Source organism: Crocodylus porosus, unplaced genomic scaffold, assembly GCF_001723895.1.
Source record: "Crocodylus porosus isolate Cpor-Errol unplaced genomic scaffold, CroPor_comp1, whole genome shotgun sequence".
In the NCBI taxonomy this organism is placed as follows: domain Eukaryota; kingdom Metazoa; phylum Chordata; order Crocodylia; family Crocodylidae; genus Crocodylus; species Crocodylus porosus.
The window spans coordinates 76,253,114-76,275,482 of record NW_017728886.1 but is presented as its reverse complement, the minus strand read 5'-3'; the positions used below and the strand labels follow the sequence as shown (position 1 = coordinate 76,275,482).

Below are 22,369 nucleotides of genomic sequence, written 5' to 3'. Positions count from 1 at the left end.
TAGTGAATACACTGAAGGGAAAATTCCTGCTTTGACAGAGGATTTAGACTGGCCTGCTTTTCCTTGTACTTCTTAGATACATTAGCTGAATATCACAAATCTTTTCCCTACATGCATACACATAGCTCTGATCTTCAGCCTGAAGCATTGCAAGGCTAGAGGTGCTACATGCTATTAGTTTGGAACCATTGAAAATATAATTCCACCCTTCCCTAGAAGTTCTCCACTAGAGAAGCTAAGATATAAAGGGATCAAAACCAAACATTTGTAATGCAATACATCAAGAAAGGAGTAGCCTTGTTTCTTGCAGAAAATTGAAGGGAACCATCTTCCTAGCATCCTTTGAGGCTCATTTTTTACAAGCCTGACTGCTTTTAAAGACCTCACTGTATGCAGAGGAAATATATAATGCTTTTGCAAAAGAGCTGTAATTGTAGTTAGTGATGGAATTGAGAGGATGTGTTCCTTTTCTATGTACTGAGAAGATTGTACCATGAAGAAGAATGATCAGCTGCATAAAAGCATCCCAATAGGAAATTAGGGTATTCGTGGTTTATACATACACAGGCACTGAGAAAATATATACTACAGAGACACTTTCCAACAAAGTAACATGTTACATTGAGGTTTTCTTCTCACCCTAAACGCTAACCACAGACTTTCTGCCTTGCTCACAGAACTCACTGCTCATTCCTATATGCTGCTATCACTTTGAGTTAAAAAGCACCATGTGACTTTGGCAAACAGCCATTGCAAGACAGCAGGACTAGTTCAGTTCCCTCTGGTGCACTTTACTTCAGCTTCATTAAGAATCTGTTTTGAGATTATCCATGAAAAAAGCCACTACAAAAACTTTTTAAGAGCTGTTCCCAACTTCTCTGTTACGCAGGAAAATTTTTGTGTTTTACAGGGATTAGAAACAATAATCATTGCCCTAAAATCAATGAAAAATATTTTTAATTGCATTCCAGAGTAAATGCAAGTACGTTAGTAAATAATCATATGAACCAAGATTTTCAGAAGTAAAAGCCTAAAGTTAAGTTCCTAAATTAAGTGAGACCGTGTAGCAGGGCACTAGGGTGCCTGCTACTGAAGATAGGAAGTGGCTTAGCTGCCAGTTAGCAAGGCAGCAGGTGTTAACTGTTGGAGCTGAGTAAGTCAGCTGATTGCCAGGGGGTGAGGCTTGGCCTTCATAAGGAAGGGGAAGGCTGAGGCCAGAAACAGTTCCCCTCTGGCAGCCGCAGGAGCAGGAGCTCTGTGGGAGAGCTGAGCGGCCCGAGTCAGTGGTTGTAGCCTGACCGGCTGCGATGATGCAGGGGTAGAGAGAAAGCCAGCATAGTGTGGAGTTGGCATTATGAGTTCGGGGCTTATGATGCGTTATAGCCGGCTGGCTCCTAGTTTGTGGAGTTGTGAGTATTACACCGGAGGACCGGGGGAGGCTGTAGGGGTGGAGGAGGCCTCAGCAGGAGCTCCCCAGTAAGGTGGGAGAGCTCCTGGCACCAAGGAGGGTGCCACAAGTAGGGGGTCCCGACCCCAGCCCAGCGTGGGCGGTAGCGGGACAGGCCCCAATTGGAAGCGCCAATTGGGAAGGGCCCAAGTTGGGCATAGCACGGGCCCGAGTGCAGGCAGCGAGTGCAAGAGGCGCGAGCGAGGGCCCCAGTGGGGGCCTAGCATGGGCCCGAGTGCGGGCAGCGAGCGTAAGAGGCACGAGCGAGGGCCCCAGTGGGGGCATAGAAGGCCCGAGTGCGGGCAGCGAGCGCAAGAGGCGCGAGCGAGGGCCCCAGTGGGGGCATAGAAGGCCCGAGTGCGGGCGACGAACATAAGGAGTGCGAGCAAGGGCCCCAGGGTGGGCAGCGAGCTCGGGAGGCACGACCACAGGCCCGAGTGCGGGCATAGAGGCCGCGGGGAGCACGGGACGCAGGTCAGGACGCAAGTGGCCGCGGAGTATAAGGGAGGCAGGCCCGAGTGGGGCGCTGCCTGAGAGATACAAAACACTGAGAGGGGAGTAAGCCTGTGTGGGTTCCGGACTGGGCGAGAAGGGGCGCAGTCAGAGAGAGCTGCCCCAGGAGGGGGCGCATGTATTGGGTTGGCCCCGAAATAGCACTAGCACTGGGACTCAGAGGAAACTCCGGCACAGTAAAACCGGCCCCATGCCAAGAAGGGTAGGAAGGCAGCCTCCTTCACTGAACAAACAAGATCAAAGACGTGGCAGGCAAGACGGAGGATGTGAAAGACCCAAACTTGGCGCGGTAGACAGGGACACTAGGGGAGGTCACGGCACCCCTAGGGGCGGTCCTGCCACAGACCGCTACATCAGTAGCCTGATTTTTCAAGTGCTAAGTACCCACAAAAAGGGGGAGCTGTGATACTCTCAGTACTTTTGAAAGTCAGGCCACTGAATGAGCTACCTATATACAGCTACAGAATCCTAATTATATACAGCTGCGTTTAAAAATATTGTTCCACAGGCCTTGATCCCGCAAATTTCTGTGTGTCACACAAGAAACACTGTTTTTTTAGAATACATCCAAATGTAAGCAGAAACCATTGCTGGACAAAGACAGATTAAGCAATAAGCATTAGGGGGGTGTGAAATAGGCCACATTTGATTCAGACTCGGCCTGAATCAGGGGACAGTGATCTGATTCAGACAAATCTGAATCTGAAGATTCAATGCTGATTCAGAGAATCAGCAATTCGACCATAGACACAGCTTTAAATGTTTTTTCTGAATACCTTGAGGTACCAGGCATGGCTCATGAATGCTGAAATAGTGGGGTGGATGGAGCATCCCACAGGAGTGTGGGGGGGCTCCATGCCTCCCCGGCTTAGTGATTTGCTGTGGGGGGGACCCTTGGTGCCCCCCCCAGACCCAGGAGGTACCAGTCGCCAAGCTGAGGGGTGGGGGGCAGAGAGAGGGTCCCTTGCACCATCTGTGGCAGACCCAGAAGTGGACAGGAAGTTCTTCTGGTCCACTTTTGGGTCTGCCGCCAAGCAAGCTGGGGACCCCTTCCATGCTCCCATGGGACGCTGCACCCGCCCCAGCATCTCAGTATTCATGAGGCACCTGGTACTTTGAAGTATGTAGAAAAAACTTTTAAAGCTATGTCTATGTCTAAATCATCGAATCTCTCTGAATCGATTTGGAGGGTTCCGATTCAATTCAGGGGGATTAAAGGGTCTCCTGATAGATTAAAGGGTCTCCTGATTTAATTTGCATTCAGAGATTCAGCCACTGAATCAGGCTGAATCGAATCAGCGACCAAAGCTTCGCACAGCCCTAATAAGCATACTCTCCCATACGGAGTACTCTCTCAACTCCCCCCGTTACTAACTTGCAGGAGTTCATGATGGAAAAGCCAAGTTCTGGATGGAGAATGGTTATAGGCGTGGACAGGTGTTCATTTCTAGCACTGTGAATCTCTGAGAAATTTATAGTACTAGAAATCTTTCTGAGAGAGGGAGTGAACAGGTATTCCAGCCTACAACCTCCCCTCTCCTCTGCTTCCCATGCCTTTCCCAAACCATCACCCTCATCTGCTCCTGTCCCCAGGAGTGGCTCCTATCTGAGAAGGTTTGTCATGCAGGAGAGATCTTTCTTTTTGAAAGAAGAAGAATCTGGCATGTTAAGCGAGCGACCTAGAGGGAAGCCAGGAATTTTCTCTTTATAGATTCAAATATGAAGCAATTTCTTTTGTAGCCCTGGATGAGTCATGTAAAGGTGAATTGCAAAATAACAGTACAAACCAAATTGAGAGCTGAATATCCATATAAATAACAGGTTTTGGGAAGAAAAGAAATGTTACAGAAATAAGCTTTAATTATAGAATTGTTTTAAATTGCTCTTTACTTTTGTGAGTTTTTTTCTTTCTTACTGGTTCACTTAAGAGATTCTAGAGTGCAGGATCACAAATATCAGAAATGCCATTCCAGCTCTTGCAGCCAATGACTGCAGTGTCACAACACTGATGTGTTCTGGGATATCCTTAGTGATTTAGGAAGTACAAAGAGAATTCCAAAAAAGAAATAGTTTTGAAAATGTTTATTAAAATTCTGTTCTGGTGAATGTCTCATACAATGTGTGGTGAGTGCATTTAGCGCAAAAATCTGTGCTTAACTCAAGTTTTATTTTTGCCCTGAAGCTCACCTTCAAGCTTCCTGTTATCTCCAAAATAGGGAGAGTTAATTAGTTAATGGTTATGGAATTCTTTGAAGATGAAAAGAACTCTATAAGGACTAATTACCATTATTACTAAAATCATATAGCAAGTTTTAGCAGCAACTAAAAATGAAGGAAGGAATTTGACCTTATCTGGAGCTGTAATTTATATTTTTAATAGGGATTTTGACTCTGGGACTTTTTACTAGGCACAGATGTATGGCTCTGGAAGCATGTGAATGGGAAAAATTTAATTGAACTCCAGAGCGTAAGGCTGATTAGTTAGATTTATAATAGTGCAGAATTCTCTAAATAAAATACCAAAAGTTAGATTTGCTTGAGTTGATTTTATAATGTAATTTAAAAGTAAACTAGAAAACCAAAGTATTGCAGTTCAAGAAAAAGCAGCCTGGACTTATGTATGATATTGTACATCACCTATTATAGCTAGCTAGAAAAACATATTGTAATACAGAACGATCATTCTGCTGATGCTGATTTCAGTTCTATATATGGTGGTGCTATTAAAGTGTTATTGTAAGCTTAGATTGATTAAGTTCAGTTTTTCTTTTAGAGCTTTTTATACAGCACCTGCTTCTGATAAAGAAATATAATCTTGATACCTATATATGAAACAACTACCTAATGCGACTCTTCCTCCTGTTTTCCAGGTAGCTATAGATTTCACAGCATCAAACGGTGATCCCAGGAACAGCTGCTCACTGCACTATATTCACCCCTATCAACCCAATGAGTACCTGAAAGCATTGGTAGCTGTGGGGGAGATTTGCCAAGACTATGACAGGTAAATAACTATGTTTGCTAACAGCATTGTCTAAAGAAGGTGTTTTAACAGTATGATACTAATGACTACATGCTGCTGGCTACAGTAGTTCAATATTAGCTGCAGGTATCATTGCAAGTAAAGAAAGTTTTGATCTACAAATAACTTGACACACACTTGAACAAATCAATCATTTTAAATTGACTTCTGTATAGTAATGAAGTGTCTTTTGCCAAGAAATATCATCAGTATGCCCATGAATTCTTTCATGGCCCTTACTGAATTGCATATTTCAAAGCCTGGCTATTTTCATTACACTTGCATTTACAAATGCAACTAAAGCATCTTTCCTGGTGTGCTTGTGTGCATAGAACTAACTCTACCTGATTCTATAACAGTTTACAAATGATTCTTTATTTGAAACTGGATTTTGTAAAGGACCTAAGCTGCTTGACAGCTACATCCTTGACAATAAAAGCATATGATATATCTGTTTGTTTATTTATCCATATTTCTGTTTTCTCCCAGTATAATCATCATTGATACTTCTCTGCAAATAAATATTAAATTAAATGAAAACTTCACTAAAACTAAAAACAAAGGGAAAATCAGTAAAATAAAATCCCTTGGGGCCCTAGTCTTGATTATGAATATTTTATTGATTTCAAATATCTTCCTCCTCCTTTCAGATAAATTGGTCATTATTTATCTGAGTACCCTGTAAACTTCATTTAGGTATTTTTTTAATTGGCTCTCTATAGCATTGTTATACAGTGATTGACTTCAAAAGTAACGGTAGACAGCAATCCTGGTATATGTGGCATACATTTTGTAACAACACAGAAATGCCAAAGCTCATAAAGGTGATAGTGAGTGCCATTTTTATTTTTGCTATAAAGGGGGAGGAGTTTATATATATTGCATATAAGTGTATGCCCAGTACTTTGTTTAAAAACATTTCCATTTGCTGGCTAGTGAAACATTCCGTCAAAGAGGAGTGAAGGGAACAGATGTGCTGTTATGTTCGTATCAGAACATTTGATGGTCAAACCTGGGGACCTGCCACATGTTGAAATTAAAGCTGGATAGATACTTGCTGTAAAGTTTTTTATACATTTTCAAGCACCAACTTCATAGCTGATTGGTTATTTTTATAGCTGGCTGGACGTTTGAATGGCATGATAATTACTTTGCACATGTGGTCAGTCTAAATGTATTGCATGATTAACCAGTTAATTGCATAATATATGTAACATCTGGCAGGTGCCTTAAGACTATGAATCTAAGCATAAAAAATGTATAAATATTTACTATTTAGTACCACTGGTACTACTTTCTGGTGAACATTCAAGCAAGGAAAGAGACAAGAATTTAAGGACTCATTTACACACAGTGTTAGCACTGCTAGAAGTTTAACAATTGAAATACTTAAAGCAGTACAACTTTATGTAGGCATAGTTATTCATTATAAATCGACTTGTCTCTGTATGGCTTATTCCTGTAAATATAAAAACTATGCTACAATCAGTCATCTTCCTGGGGGGGTTTTCAGTAATATCACCAATAAGTTATGAGAGAAGATCTAACGCAGTATTCACATTTATGAAGCTTCATAAAAATGTTAATTAATAATAATTACAATTACCTAGGGGAGGGACTAACTGGATTTCACTGCAAGTCACATCTATAGCTGGCCCAAACAAAACATAAGGTTTTCATCTGTATGCTCTCATTCATTTAGCTGACATCAAGCCCAGATATCCTGATAACCCAGGTTTCTGTGAGAATTAAAATTTCTGTTCCATGGAAAATTTAATTGCTTATTTCACAAAAGAAAAGCAGAAGAGATCAGGATTTCATCTGTTTTGGTCCAAAAGCAGGCAAAATACAGTAGTGTGGTTTGAGCCTCACAGATTCAGTGAACCAAAAAATCAAAGGAGCTCTTTGATGTAGTTAAGTGAAACACAAAATATATACCCAAACCTCTGCTAAATGAAACCGACTTTGGCATAGCTCATCTTGTTTGCAACGATATCTGTAACATGACCTGATCTGAAACAAGAGACTCCCTTTTATAGTATGGTTTGGATATTAGAGTATTTTAAATTTAAAAAATTATATCTAATAAGTCCATTAATAGGAATCCTGGAGTCACTGGATGTTACAGCAAGTCACATCTCTAGCAAGCAAAACAGAAAGCAAGATTTTCTTTTATATACTCTACACTCTGGGTGCTGGCCAGGCTCCGTGTGTCCGCATTGCAACTACTGGATCCCCAGGTAAAGCTGTTGGGGCCAGCCCAGTATCCCCTACCCCATTTGGGGTAATTTGCCATGCTTCAGAGCATATGTGCTGGGGTGTTCCTTGGGAACAACTATCAGCAGCGCAAATATGTGCTGCTGCAAGTTCTTCTTGGGGAATGCATGTTCCTGCTCATGAGGACACATCCGTGGGTTGCCTCCAAATGAGCGCAGCCGTGGTATGTGGTGCCACAGACCCATCTGCGGTGCCACATGCTGCACATTCAAGCATTCCCTGTGCCGCTACCTTGTAGTGCGATGGATTGTTTTGACCCTGGGAGATCCTGGGGTCAAAAAAACCTGCATCCAGCCCGCAAGACACCAGGTAAAGCTGCTGGAGCCAGCACAGTTGCCGGCCCCAGCCTCTCCTACCACATCCAGGGTAACTTGCTGTGCACCAGAGTGTATGTGGCACAGGCGTTCCCCAGGGACAAGCATCAGTGATAGAAGTTGTGTCACTGCTACTTGTCCCCAGGGAATCAAACATCTGCACTCATCTAGACACGGCAGTGGATTCCTGTTTGAAATCTCTGGGTTTATCTTGTGAATCGTGTTTGCACATCTAACAGTGCTAACATTGTATAGCACCCCAGAGCACCTCTACAAGGATCTCAAGGCACCTCAAGGTGCAGCAACACCCTGGTTGAGCATTATTGCTTTAGTACAAGAGAATATTTCTAGTTCATCTGAAAACTCATTTAACTGTATGCTTCAGAGACTGAATGAATGGGGTTGAGCAGTATTGTAAAGTCTGAAAGAGTAAGATTCTGCGTCTCATCACCAATATTCAGACAATGAGAAATAGTCTCTGATTGTTAAACTGATTGCAAAATGCTTCAATGCTATAGACATAACTCAGTCTGATACTGGAATGGAAAAAAGGAATAGGTGTTCATTTGCGGAGAAAACTTCTTAACAGTAATTGCTTCAAGTCATGGCATCATTAACCATTGTCATTAGGGATAGAAAAGATGAATTTTTATACATGAAATAATTAGTGGCTAAGAAAAAAAAGCAATAGGTTATAAATGAAAGGGAAGCATTCAATTTATATAAAAAATAAGGTTCTAAAAATATACAAGATTTAGTAAAACGATTATAGTCACTTTAAACACCATTTATAAAAGCTATTAGATAAAACAAGTCTATAGATCTATGGAAGCAATTGTACTTCAAAATAAATTGTTAGTAAAAATGACATAGTATAAAGTTAGAGATAGATAAAATAATGCAATAAAACAGACTGTATTTTAACTAAAAATTTGCAAGCGCTTTCTTCCCGGAGAGAACTCTTGGTATAATCTAACCACATTTAAATTGGTCAAATCCGTGTGAAAGGTTTTTTCCCTGTAATGTATGAGTCTATCCACAGATACAAGAATGAAATAAGAAACCAAATGAATGAAACTTCATTGTTCACCAATAGAAATTATTATTTTTAATAGTAGGCTCATCTATGACTATTGTGAGAAAAAATTACCACTGAAAAGGAAATACATGGTAATTGTGCATATTTATTTTCATTCAGAGATGTCTATATCTAGTGTTCTTGTTTCACAAGTGAAAAAGAACATTTTTTAACTTCCAGTACTGCAAACCCATTCAAGACACTGTAAAAGTATTTCCTAATGTTCTGGACAATAAAGAAACACACAACACAATTTATGGTGCAGATCATCAGAGAGTACCTTTGTACACCACTGGCCCACATTAGCACTTCTAGATAGTGTAAATTGTTAACTCATAATTGTACAATAATATAGAAGATGTATCCTTTATGGTGTTTTAAAAATCCTTGCACTGAAAGTCATTGCCAGAAATCCCAGCAACACAATATATATATAGTATATTAAAATGGCTCACCTGATGGCCTCAGTCATTTGTTTTACAAGAGACAGTGCTGGAAAATGATCAACCAACCACCAACCTTGAATGCCATTCATCATTACACAGTGATGGTTGGCTCTGTAAGAGGAAGATATATTGGCTGAACAGTGATTGTTTTAAGGACATGGATACAGTTACTTGGCTTAGACTCCCGATACACCTGCAAGCTGCCTGATAAATGATTTTGTAAATGATTCTGTTAATGTAGGATTTTGATGATGATAGCATGAATGAAGTCAAGGGAGTAAATCTGAATTTGGATATCTAGCCTGTGGCCCTATGTTTGAAATACAGAAATCTGTGTTTTTCTGTGTATAATCTTCTAGCCTCCGAATCAGATTTTCTGTATTTTCAATTAAATATTTATTTTCCTTCAATATTCTTGATGAATCAGGGCAGAACATAGCCAGAATTAAGTTTCCATGAAATCAAACTTAAACATGTATAAAGGTGCTTGCTTAAGGATACAGTTAATTCCTGCTCTGTTTAATACTTGGCTGAATCAGGACCTTTATATTTTAATCTGTTCCCAATTTGAAACTATGTTCAAATTTGAAACTATTCTCTTTTATGTTTAATTGTAACATATTTTACATGTACATCCAATTTTAGGGCCTTTGTACTAACAATGTGATAGAAAAGAGACTTGGTCTAAATTAGACTCTGCCATATATAGTCAAATTAACATACACAAATTGAAAAAGATAAAGGGCAAATATACTTTTAAAATATTTTAAATATTTTGTCATATTACAGAATCATGGTCCGTCACACTCTGTCTGGGGCATTTTCATTGTGCTGTATGTTCTGTCTTAGAAATTTGTGAAGCGGTTTGTTTAAAATGTATCCATTTTACTCATCCTAGACATTTGATAGATCAAGAGTTAACCAGGAATTATTTTTAATTCATATCTCTTTTTTATTAAACCTTAAAAGATAGTAGTTATATTTTTCAATTTCAAAGTACCCTTGAAATAGAAGGAAGTGGGGGGGAGTAGGGAGAGTGTTTGTTTTTAATCCATTCATGTTTTCATCTAAAGGAAATAACCTGTTTAATTCTAAATCTATATGTTCCTTAATACTGTGTTTTGCACTGAGCCTCTATGTTAGCAGATAAATTGTTGTATGTTGTATGTTTAAAACTTGGGTGTGTAGCCAATTCCCCAAAAGGCTCCTAATGTTCAGACAATAAATAATTCCAGCTAAGTACTGGAATAATTCATGCAGAGCTGTGCAAAATGTATATAGTGTAAATACCAAACTCTTCACAGTTTCAAACACTGAGCAATGTTCTGCAAAAGGTTTGAAAGCATTTGCGGTTCTGATCTCATACCCACTGAAAACACAGCAAGTTTTGACATTAACTTTTGCTAACTCCAGTGGTGGAGTTATTGGTGACTAATAACAGTTTTTAGTACTGGTGACTATTATTGATAATATTCATCTTGATATTTTTGAACTGGATGAATCAGATTCCCCACCATATAAACCCATATACACAATTAAAAAATCTAAAAGAAAACATCCCATGCCAAAAACCAGGCCACCCAGTGTCTTCAGGGGTGATTAGTGATTTATTAGAATGGACATGAAAATTAAGATGACAAAGATCTAAATCCCACACAGCACTTCATGGATATAACCTTAAGCCCGTTACACAGGTTCTGTTGGAATCATTAGTTCTGCTCCCATGTGTGAAGTTAAATACATACTTAAATTAAGTGCTTTGGGCCAGAGCTCGTGAAAGGGAAACAGAATGTCCTGAATTAGATCTTCAGGTCTAGTTTCCAGTTATATCTTATTCTCACTCCTCAGAATATATTAAAATCGACAGGTAGTTTATTGTCTAGCAATTATATTTAGCTAGCAATTATTGATAAAGGAATTGAGTGAATTATCTTTTCTGTAGCTATCTGAAGAAAATGTATTTAGAGTCAAGGAGGAAAGCAGAGGCCTGCTTTCACTGAGAAGGTACTAATAGTAAAAATTTAATTTGGGGGCACAAGAATATTGCTTATATTAGTAAGTTCACTATGTTCAACACTAAATTGTTCATAAATTAACTACTTGAAGCTATGAGTGTGACATAATTAAATCACCAGTGCAGCTCAATAAATTAAAATTTTTTAAATTATTAATCATGTCTCTTTAAAATTTTAATTATAGAAACAACTTTTCTGGAGGCTACTAGGCAAAAAAGATAATTAGCATATCTAGACACAATTAAGAACTATGAGGAAAATATATTTCTATACTTCTTGAATTTCTTGTATAACAGGAAGAAAATAAAGTTCACATACCAGGAAGATGAGCAAAGAAGTATAAAAACCGGTCCCTTGCAATCTCCAGACTAGCAAATCTCTTACCACATGCTTAGAATTAAGTGTGGACGTAATAGTGGTGTTGGGGTGCTGTTGTAGTCATAATGGTTTTTTATGTAAATGAAAACAGGATATAAGAGAGATTGTCAGGTAGCTAAACATTGTCTCTTGTCTGTTACCTATCTGGTAATACATCCAGACAGTTCTTTGGGTAAATGTAATTATATTTTATTAGACCAACTAAATAGTTGAAAAAATTGTTCTTTGCAAGTTTTAAGGCACAAACACCTTTCTTTAGGCATAGGGAGAGTCTCCTGGTGTTTGTGTGCTCTCCTGGGTGGAACAGAAAATATGCAAAATGCAGGTCTGTGAAAATGCAAATGCATGGCAGGGAAGATGAGAGGGGATGGGAGATGATAGGTGGGAGACTGGTAGGGAGAAAGAGGTGGGGTAATGGCGGAGGGAGAGAGGAAATGTTAACCTGGTGATAGAACGAGCTGGTAAAATGTAGAAAAGTTACCTGGGATTGTCAGATACCAGACAGGCTATAATGTCCCATAAATCCAATGTCTATATTTAGTCCATGATTTTTTTTTGTGTCCAGTAGATTTATTAAATGAAGTTCATAGGCTCATTTACTGCAAAGAACAATTTTTCCAACTATTTAGGTGATCTAATAAAAGATATCTCATTTACCTAAAGAACCTTGTCTGCTTTATGTCCTTAGGCCAACATAGCTATAACCAACACCCCTGAAACCTGGTAATATATCCTGTTTTTATTTACACGTGGAGTTCTGTACAGGTCTTTGTTCTGTCTGCTGTTTAGGTCTGCCATGTTACCTTTTTTCTCAGAGATCTAAAGAAAGGGTACACGGTACAGGAAACTCTGTTGTGTCCCTGCCACCTATGCCAATGGCCCAATAAAATATATCATCCACAAAAAATCCTCACTTCTTATTTATTTAATAAGATTTAAGTATGTGCTGAAAAACTTTGGCGAGTCAGGGTTAGAAGTTATACTGGCAAACAAGCAAATCCAGTTATACTGGGCAAATCCTGAAGTTGGATAGTAAATTGAACTAGATAAATCAGTTGAACTTTCAGCAACTATTTGGGAACTATTAATAGCCTATTTGCAGTGAGTAAAGAGCTAGTAAAGATTAAATTAACTAGTGTTGCAGACACACAACACACATATAAGAGTAACTTATATCACTGTATATATAATACCGACTTTCCAAGTAGTAATGTAGCCCCAAAGTAAGCTACTTTCACCATTTTAGGGCTGAGTATTATACCTGTATATCTGGATCTATATTTACACTGGTATAAAGGGAAGTCACATTTCTTTAAACATTTTTTCTGCGCACACCCTTTTTTCCTCCTGTACATATATATCTGTGCTCCTGGGATTTCAGTATATTCTGTGTTATCCTCTCTTCAGGTTGTCAGCACCTCACAACAGAAGGTGCATCTTATACGATGGTTAACACTCTGTCAGTATTAGCAACTAAAGCTGTATGTGTAAGGTATCTAGTGGTGATTCTCTTTAAAGAAATGACCTGTACTGAAGTGCAGACTCTAATTAATAGCAGAAATTGTATTATATAGTGCTTGATACTAAAAACTAGACAGATTCACAAATAATGACAGCTCTTAATGTTTTAGCTAACTTCAAGGGTAGCATCAGTTTAGTGTCTAATGGATCTTTCATAACCATGAAATGGACTTATGGTACCGGTACTGTTTTTCTTTAAGTGCGGATATGTGATGAACTTCTAGAGTGTATGTGAGAGGAAGGAATGGGAAACAAGCAGAAGAGAAAGGGGGGAATAGACATGTAAGAAAAGAAAGAAAATGAAAAGTGGAGAAAAACTCTACACTATATCTTAGGGTGTTGGAGAGGTTGCAGTGTGGCTGTAACAACCCAAAGTGTTACTATTTTATTACCCATAACAAGGAATCAGAGGCACACACAGCAGTACAATGAATGTAAAAAGTGGCACACAACACATTTGAGGCACATTTGAGAACTAGTAGGCCAGTAGATCATTGCCATGGCCTGATTTATAAATTATCTGAAGATTTCAGAATAGTGATTTTTCTCCTACATCTTGTATATATGTTAGTTACTTATTATACAAGCTACACCAGCATTAGCATTTAGCTGAGCTGCTAATTAGTCCTGTTTAAAAACCTATCAGATCATAAAGACAAGCCATTTTCTGGCATCTTTTATGCAAGTTTCATCTCCTACTGAAAGTGAATGCCACTTGTACCAGCAGGGCTTAACAAAAATTTGTTAGACTCCCGGCCCTCTCACTTATCCCTGCGTGACCCCTTTTTGTAGACATAAAACACTTTTCTTTTGCTCTCTCACACAGTGCAGATGTATGTAAACACCCCTGTGCTCCCTTGATCCCCAACATAAATGAATTTTAGCTCTGAATGAAAACGTGGCAGAAAACTTCATTGGCAGCACTGACACCTCTGCTGTCACATCCCACGTCTCACAGATCCCTGATTATAATAATGCAATTCCTTCTCTTTGCATTATGATGAAATGAAAAAGAATAAACATTGATATACATGTAGCACTGTTTTTGCTCTTTTGCCTACTTAAGATGGCCCAGCATGATATACAGTTTCAAATTTTTAAACTGAACTGGTGCTGTAAGAAGATAGCATCTTTTCTGTGGGATCTAATCATTCTTCAGTAGTAGTCACTCTGCAGGACAGAAGGTCCAATGCAAGACAAGTGGAGTTTTAAGCCTGTAAGACTACAGCAGTTGTGAAAATGACCTTATTTGGGTTTTGGCAAACTATGTTATTCCATAGATGTTCCAATGAAATTTAAATTTACCCCTTTATAGTTACCACATACATATACACATCCCCCTAAGAATTCATTTGACTGGCAATCTAGAAAATGCTAGTATTTCAAAGGTTAATAATGTCTCTCCTGAGCCACACACACTTTTCCAGTCCATAGAAACCCATTACTTATACAGAGTACATGTACTAAGGTAAAAAATTTCATTCCTGCAAGTCTACATCAGGTCATTTCAATTTATTCCTAATTTACAAGAGAGGCTGGATATTTTGGATTAGATTTTCTGTTAATGCCATTTTACTAGGCTATACACCCAGTAAGGTATACACCTCATTAGTATCACATTTTGTTTAACCATTTGCTTTGCTCCATTTTGCTTTTTTACTTATGGCTTTTTTCACTGGGTATTTTTTCCCTCAGCTGATGCATTTCATATTTCATTTGGCATTTTTTGCACTGCAGAATTCCTTACGCATTTGTTTAAAGTTAATGGGAAGAAGTTTTAAGGCTATTGGATTTGGAATTGGCTTTGTTAGATGTTTTGGGAGTAGATGCCTGTCAGCAGTTAGCTGCAGGGGATTTGTATTCCCTTTGTTCATTAATTATTTCCCTTGCAGGTGAGACAGGCATTACCTTCATACTCTTGAAACTCAATTACATAACTATCTATATTTCTTCATATTCAGCAAATTCCAGCTCCCTGAAGGTGACTGAGAGCTGTAATTAAAGCTGGGGCCTGACTTTTAATGTCTGGATCTTAAACAAGTATTATGTGATTGCATTGAATGCCTGCCTCCAACAGACGAAACAGGACAGCAACTCCTTTGATTTTACCACTAGAATTCCTACTGCCCTGTGGAAAACCACTGCAAATTATGGGCCAGATCCTGAGGTTTGTTTACTTCAATGGAAATTTGGCTAACTAAGGACTTACTGGTGCTGTAACCCCTTCATTCTTTGACCCAGGAACTTACTAAAAATTCAGGACTCTGCTGTATTTCACAGTACTGCCGAGCCCTTGGAGTGATGCATTTGCCCCAGAAGGGTGCCACAATCCTGAGCATATACAAAGGAAAAGTTACTGCTGCCACACTTAGAATCATAGAAAATGTGGGTTAGAAGGGACCTAAGAAGGTTATCTAGTCCAACCCCCGGCTCAAAGTAGGACCATCCCCAACAGTATCAAGCCAACTAAGGCTTTGTCTACCTGCATCTTAAAAACCACCAGGGATGGAGATTCTGCAACCTCTCTGGGTAACCCATTCCCATGCTTTACTATGCTCCTTGTGAGAGCGTTTTTCCAAATACCTAACCTGAACTTCTGTTGCTGTAACTTGAAACCATTGATTACTCCTTGTTATATTTTCTGCCACCACTGAGAACAATCTAGCTCCATACTCTTTATATAATCACCCTTCAGGTAGTTGAAGGCTGCTATTAAATTCCCCCTCAGTCTTCTTCTCTCCAGACTAAATAAACCCAGTTCGCTCAGCCTCTCCCCACAAGTCATGTGCTCCAGCCCCCTAACCATTTTCGTTGCCCTCCTCTGAACTTTCATTAGTTTGTCTACATCCTTTCTGTAGTTAGGGGCTTCTGCAAGACATACAACATACTCTTCATCCAGCCCACACCAATACATTTAGTAGCTCTGATGGTTGGTACAAACCAGGTGTTAGACCAGCAGTGGCCAACCTGCAGCACCAGTGCCAGAAGTGGCATGCAGTAGAGCAGGGAGGGGACATGCAGAACAGTGGCAGATGAGGAAAAGAGGAAAAAGCAGAGCAGCAGATTAGGCTGAGAAAGGGAGTCAGAGTGACACTCATGGAGAGTGTGGGTCTCATTTGTGGCCTGCCTGGCAAAAACCTTAGCCCCTACTGCACTAGACTATGACTGACGACTTCCCCTCCTGTGCCAGCTTCTGGGAGCATAGGGGCGCTTTGTGTCTTGCAACTCTCATGCGTGGAACAATTGAACATAATTCAATCAGTGTAAGGACATCATTATTTGCCTCTCCTAGATCATGCATTTCACCCCTAGATATACTAAAGTTTCCGAACTCCAGTTGCGATGCAAGAACAGGCAATGTTTAGAGATTTCTGAAGATTTCCGTATTTCCTTTGGAGCTTTAGGTAATCCCTTGTAAACTGTTGTGATTCAGTGTTTACTGTCATCAAGAGCCTCTCAAGTAAGTACTAAATAACACACTTAAGCACATGATTCATTTATATGTATTAGGAATAAAATACTTAATTCAGCTAGTCGTTCTCTGAGGGTGAAAGATTATAATTGTAATAGAGTTTAAAGGGATATATATATTTATGCTATTTTTCATGTTTTTAATTAAACGTGTTCCACTTTTATTTTAGCAGTTTGAAATGTCTTTTTAAGAAAGACAAATATTTGATTTTCTCTTGGGAAAGCTATACTGTAACACAGAGAGTTCATAGCCTTGTCTTTAAAGCTAGACTGGAAATGAAAGGCACAGTAAATGATGTCAGTTGCCTCCAGACTACAACTTAGAAAGAATCTTTCTTCTAGTTCTGAGCTGTCTGACCCACCACTTAAATTAGAGACAGGTTCGGTTCCAAGGGCTCTGATGAGACAGAATCCCTGCAAGAAATTCCAGGGGCTTGTTTTGGACCTATTCATAACAACTATTTGATCAACATCAGGCAAAGCAGGAACATATACCCTGTCTGTGTCCATTTGCTCAGTGGTCACCTAAAAGGAAAAACAGTCATTGTCATTTTATATCCCCTGAGTCACTAATCTATTGAGTCCGCTTTGCAGCTACATTCTAAGTGCATTAGTGCCTTAATTCAGCACATGATTAACCTGAAGGAGAAGTGTAGCTCCATAGCCATCAACTGTTTAAGTTTAAGCATGTTGTTAAATACCATGCTTAATTGAAGCCAAAGTGCTTCTATAAACCATAATAAAAATAACCCTACAACAATCTAGTGGGGAGGAAGCAATACATAATAATATCATCTTACAGATTGGTTAAAAGACGTACAGAATCATTCAGGTAATCTTTTTCTACTATGGATGCTTTAGCCTGATGTTTAGACCTGCTGATGATCTCTGGTAGCTTTTATTGACTTGTGTGAACACAGGAACAAGGCAGTTATCAGACTAACAAGACATCTATTCCATTATCTCCCACGTTGGCCAGGACCAACTGCTTCTCAGGAAAATGTAAGAGTCACTATAATGAATAATTATAGAATAACTTTACCCAGAGGAGATGTTTTGTCCTAGCTGTCTTCAGTTAATGGCTGACTTCAACCGCAAAGCATAATGGTTTCTCTTTCCTGTAGTTTAAATCCAATTTAATGTCATACTGGACATTCCTATTCTCCATGTAAATAACTAATCCTTCTTGGCCAGGTGCAAACATTTAAAAAGCCCAAGGCAGAATCAATCTAAATCGCACAGTTTTCTGTAAGCGGCATAGTTTAGCTCAGCAATGGACAGAGCACACCCCTCGGTGGGGAGCAAGCCTTAGACCAGGTTCCATCATTTTTTACAAAGTCTGTGTGTGCTGAATTTCTGTTCTGTTATGGATATAGGTTGATTTCCACTCACTTATACCATATGTAATGTCTGTACCTGGCCTTTGGCTTCATTAATATCCTGCACACAAGCTAACAATATATTTTATTTTACCAGTATTAAATGCCTTTGTTGCCTGTTACATTCATTTTATTTCCCAGTGCAGCTGAGAAAATGTAACTATAAGCATCCAGTTCACCTTCTCTTTATCATTCATTATTTTACAAAATTCTTTCATTTCCTCTTAATAGCATCCTTTCCATGCTACACAGTCTAAATCATTTAAATCTTTTTTCATATGCTGGCCTTCCATATGCTTCTTATCATTTTAGCTATCTTCCTCTGTATTCCTTTCTCTTTCTGCTGTGTTATTTTGAAATGCTAACCAGAAATGACTACTGTGTTGGAAGTGGGGATATGGTATATTTTCTGTATTATTTTCTGCCTCTTCCTTTACACATCCTCATCCTTGGCTTGTTTTTCTATCTAAATCTCTGCTCTGTATTAAGCTGATTTTTTTACTGTCCTACTTGGGACTTTTCCCTGAGTATTACAGTTAGTTTAAAAACCTAATAATACCTCAGTACTTTAGGTATATACTGTCTTACATTTGCTAACATCATGTCCATTGAACCTGAACCCTAACCCTGTTTGTACAATTTGACGTAAGCCCCACATCTGTTCAGTCAGTCCATTGTATTTCTAAGTGTCATTCATCTGACTGGCAGAATGAAATGTCAAGAGCCATATAATTCTGCACACAAATTAGAAACAACACAATTATGGCACTTATATAACCTATCAAGATATTACAACAACCCTCACTGGTTTCTCTAGTTACTTGTTTCTACGGATTCAAACTCAACATTCTCATTATGCAAATTGCAGAACTTTAAGACAAGTTTCCAAAATGCATGATCCTTGTCAAAGCTGATGTTCACATTGATTTTCTATTATTCATAGTGAAAAGTATGTTTCACAATATTTACCCTCCCTGATGTCAAGTAACTCAGGGTTTTGCAAATTATGCCTTCTTTCAAGTTTCAGTGGGGCCTTTCCTGTCACCTATGTAATGAGAAACTGCAAAAAAAAAAATTCTGAAGTGAATTTGACAGTGTCGTTTTTCCTTGTAGTATTTTAATGCTTCTGTCCATGGTACAATTTATTCTTTCTTGAGAATCCTGAGCCACGCTTGGGGCTTGTGATGCACTACATTCCCTCTCCAACTTTACCTATTTCTGTCCTGCCTCTGCCACTGCTGTGGCCACACAGAAGTGCCCTGTGCACCTCGTGCTCAGGAATGCCTGCCCTTGCCTTGCCCCATGGTCCTCCCAGAAACAGGGGCATTCCATTGGTCCTGTGCACCTTTGTTTCCATGAGATGCCATGCAGGGTCAGACTGGGAAGGGCTGTGGCAAAAGCAGGCATTTCTGCCTACTTTAGGTTTATCAGATAAATCTAATGCAGGCCAGAGCATGTGCATACTGCAGCTTGGGCCAAGGCTTGCCTGTCCACCCTGGAAGGAGGGGTTTGCAGGAGAGGCGCAAAGTATCCAGGGATGCTGGGGAACTGTGAGTTAAATTGACACCAGAAGGAAACTGGGAAAGAAATTCAATGAACCGATTTAACCTAAATCAGTTAAATCTAATACTGCATCCATCCAGGTTTATCTTAAACTGATTTGGGCTATTTTGAAAACATTATTGTGCACTGAATTTCTATTGCGTTACAGATTTGAGCTGGTTTCCAATCATTTGTACCTGTTTATGTGTAATGTCTATCCCTAGCAAAATGGCAATAATTCAATTACAATTCTCCTTTATCTGAAAATGCTACATTCAGATGATTTAAATACCTTATTATGGAAGGATATTATTTAGATCACAGCTCTTCACTTTTTCCAGCTCAGCCACAGGATTTGGAGTGTGATGCAAGGATTATATCAGGAATTAAGATCTGTGTCATGCAGGAAGATCACATTATTAATTCACAGCAATACTGTGTTAATTCCATAAATCAACCATATTTAATTATTGATGCAGCACAGCATGTTTTCATATTATTTCCTATTGGCTTCTCCTTTCTCTTAGTACATACCTGCATTCTAATTTGCACCTATTAAAAAGGATTTCCCCATTTCTAGCAGTGGTTAATAAAATCAAAGGCAGTCAGCAGGTAATTGGCAAAAATGTCACTATACTTCTTCTGTGATATTGCTTGGGAGGGATGTTTTATTATCATTCAAGCAATGCTGTTCCTTGTTATAAGACTGATTTTCATATAGCACAACATATATGATACATAATAGTACATTCCACAGGAGGTATACAGCAGGGCCCAATCCAGGGAGTTTAGCCATCAAATAGTACTGACTGCTGACATGCAAATATTGTGCACCAGTGATTTGAAGGTGGAGGATATTTCTATAACTCATTTTCAGTTCCCTGAGTCAGCCGGTGTACAACTTCAAAAGGTTTTTTTTTCACCACGTTGCTTCAGCTCCCAAGTGATCAGTCAAGGCATCATGGTGCCTTTCAGGCAGTATGGCAGCTTGAGGAGCCTGACAGTTTTAATGGGTGCTCTTATCTTTCTCAAGTATGTCTGCAGCAATGTGTTATTCACTTGATATTTGGAGTGGAAAGGACTAATCTACAAAATCAGTTAAGAGCTCTGTACAAAACTGAATTTTTTAAACTGACAGCGGTAGAAACAGAAACTCAGGCTTCCCAGGAATGATGTGTCATGTGACTAATGATGAGACTATTGGAATTATGAGGATTGTGACACTATTAAATATAGGAATTGTTGGGACTACTCATACTGCTTAACGCTAACCAGTTGAGTGAATTTTAATCATCTATGTACGGTAGTAGGCATATACTGAATCACAAGAAAAATAAGCTATTCACTGTGTCACAATATAGAGGCATATAATACATAATATTCTATCTCAAAAATAAAGTTCTGTGAATCTAGTAATGTATGTGTTTTAAGGCAGGAACATAATCATAGGTTGGGGGGTGACTTCTTGCAAACATAATAATAGTGGTCAAATGACACTCTTGGTCAGCTTTTTGTGTACTCTTCTACTTTGTTATATTTTTCACAAATTATGAAGGGATAAATGTTTTGTGTAATGATGTATATTTTCTGTGGGGAAAAAAATGGCCTTTTTATTTTGATTTCAGTGATAAAATGTTCCCAGCCTTTGGCTTCGGAGCAAGGATACCACCGGAATATAAAGTAGGTGCACAGGTGAATTTTTCCAGTGTATTTGATTTCTATGCTACAGTTTATGACTAAACAGAAATGGTTCATTCATTTTTTTCCCTCTGCTTCTGTGTTCAGTTGACTTTCTGATATTATGTCATTATACATCCAGCTTTAAGTATCAGGCTCACATTAAAGTTATTACATCAAATATAAGTTAATGGCATTGGCAAATCCACATTTTTTTATGTTCGTGTCCCATTAGGATAACCTTAGACCTTATCTTTTAAGGTTCAGGTTAGGTTTTGAATAATTTGTTTAAAGCAAATTTTGAATACTTGTAAATCATGATGTTGTATAACTAACATTTGGATGTTGCCTTTTAACATGAAAGCTTCCATAGATGCTTTATGATGAAGTATTTCAAGCTATTTCTGAAAATAATGGTCTTAGCAGAATTCTACCTTGTGGCCATTTTTGGTGCCCAGGTGAGCATCACAATTGTAAAAACCAGAATGAAATAAAATGTCCATACAAGAGAGAAATGCAGAAGCAGCAAAAGAGACGCAGAAAGGTCCAGATTGGCATTATAACCAGAAGAAGGGGAGCTTAAGGAAATAAGATCTGGAAATGGTAAAGTCAGTATAGGAAAGCAGGAACAGACCCTGAAGGCCTAAGAACAGAAAAAGGCCTAAAAACAAAAATTGGTGTCAAAATTCTGTGTTGCACATGAAACAGTGGGGTCGGGAGCAATATGAAATTATGCTACCTAGGGATTCTTCACTGGTTCAAATCAAGGTCAATCTGCAAATCAGTAGCTTTCATGCTTTAGAAAGTACAAATTTGATGTGGCATCACCATGCTACAACTTTGAGTCGCCAGCAGTTGGGTTGCCTCACAGTTGCAGAAATACTGTGAGGATTGTACTTGCAAGTTTAAAAGAGGTGGAAATGTAGATGTTGTGTTACATAACATCGTCATACCTGCATTGACCAGTTAAGGAAAAAGTACTTTTGTGTGCTCGAATGCAGGTGTCCACATTAAGAAGGCAGTGGTTATCTCTTAATAGCAGGTTTACATGTGGTGCATACTACAGTGCTCACAGCAGCTTCACACCTTGTTTTATACTATATTCTGGTAAAATTTTCAGGAGGATCAATTCCCCATAGCCTAAAAAGTTCTGATGTGGAAAAGTACACTGGACATAAGGAAAGATACTGTAGTGTCCTGTAACTGCTAGATGACCCAAGTCCAAAGAAAGAGCAACTTGATTCTTGTCTGTTATTGAGAGTAAATGCTTATGAAAAATCATTATTCAG

The 22,369-nt window shown here is 38.9% G+C and overlaps 1 protein-coding gene across 1 annotated transcript in view; it reads left to right on the top strand.

Annotated features, from left to right (window-relative positions):
* The window catches only part of CPNE4 (copine 4), a 364,694-nt gene that overhangs the window by 303,134 nt on the left and 39,191 nt on the right, over positions 1-22,369 (top strand). The window contains exons 11-12 of the mRNA XM_019536816.1: positions 4,831-4,964; positions 21,029-21,083. Coding sequence (XP_019392361.1) covers positions 4,831-4,964; positions 21,029-21,083 — 189 coding nt within the window. The remainder of the gene's footprint in view (positions 1-4,830; positions 4,965-21,028; positions 21,084-22,369) is intronic.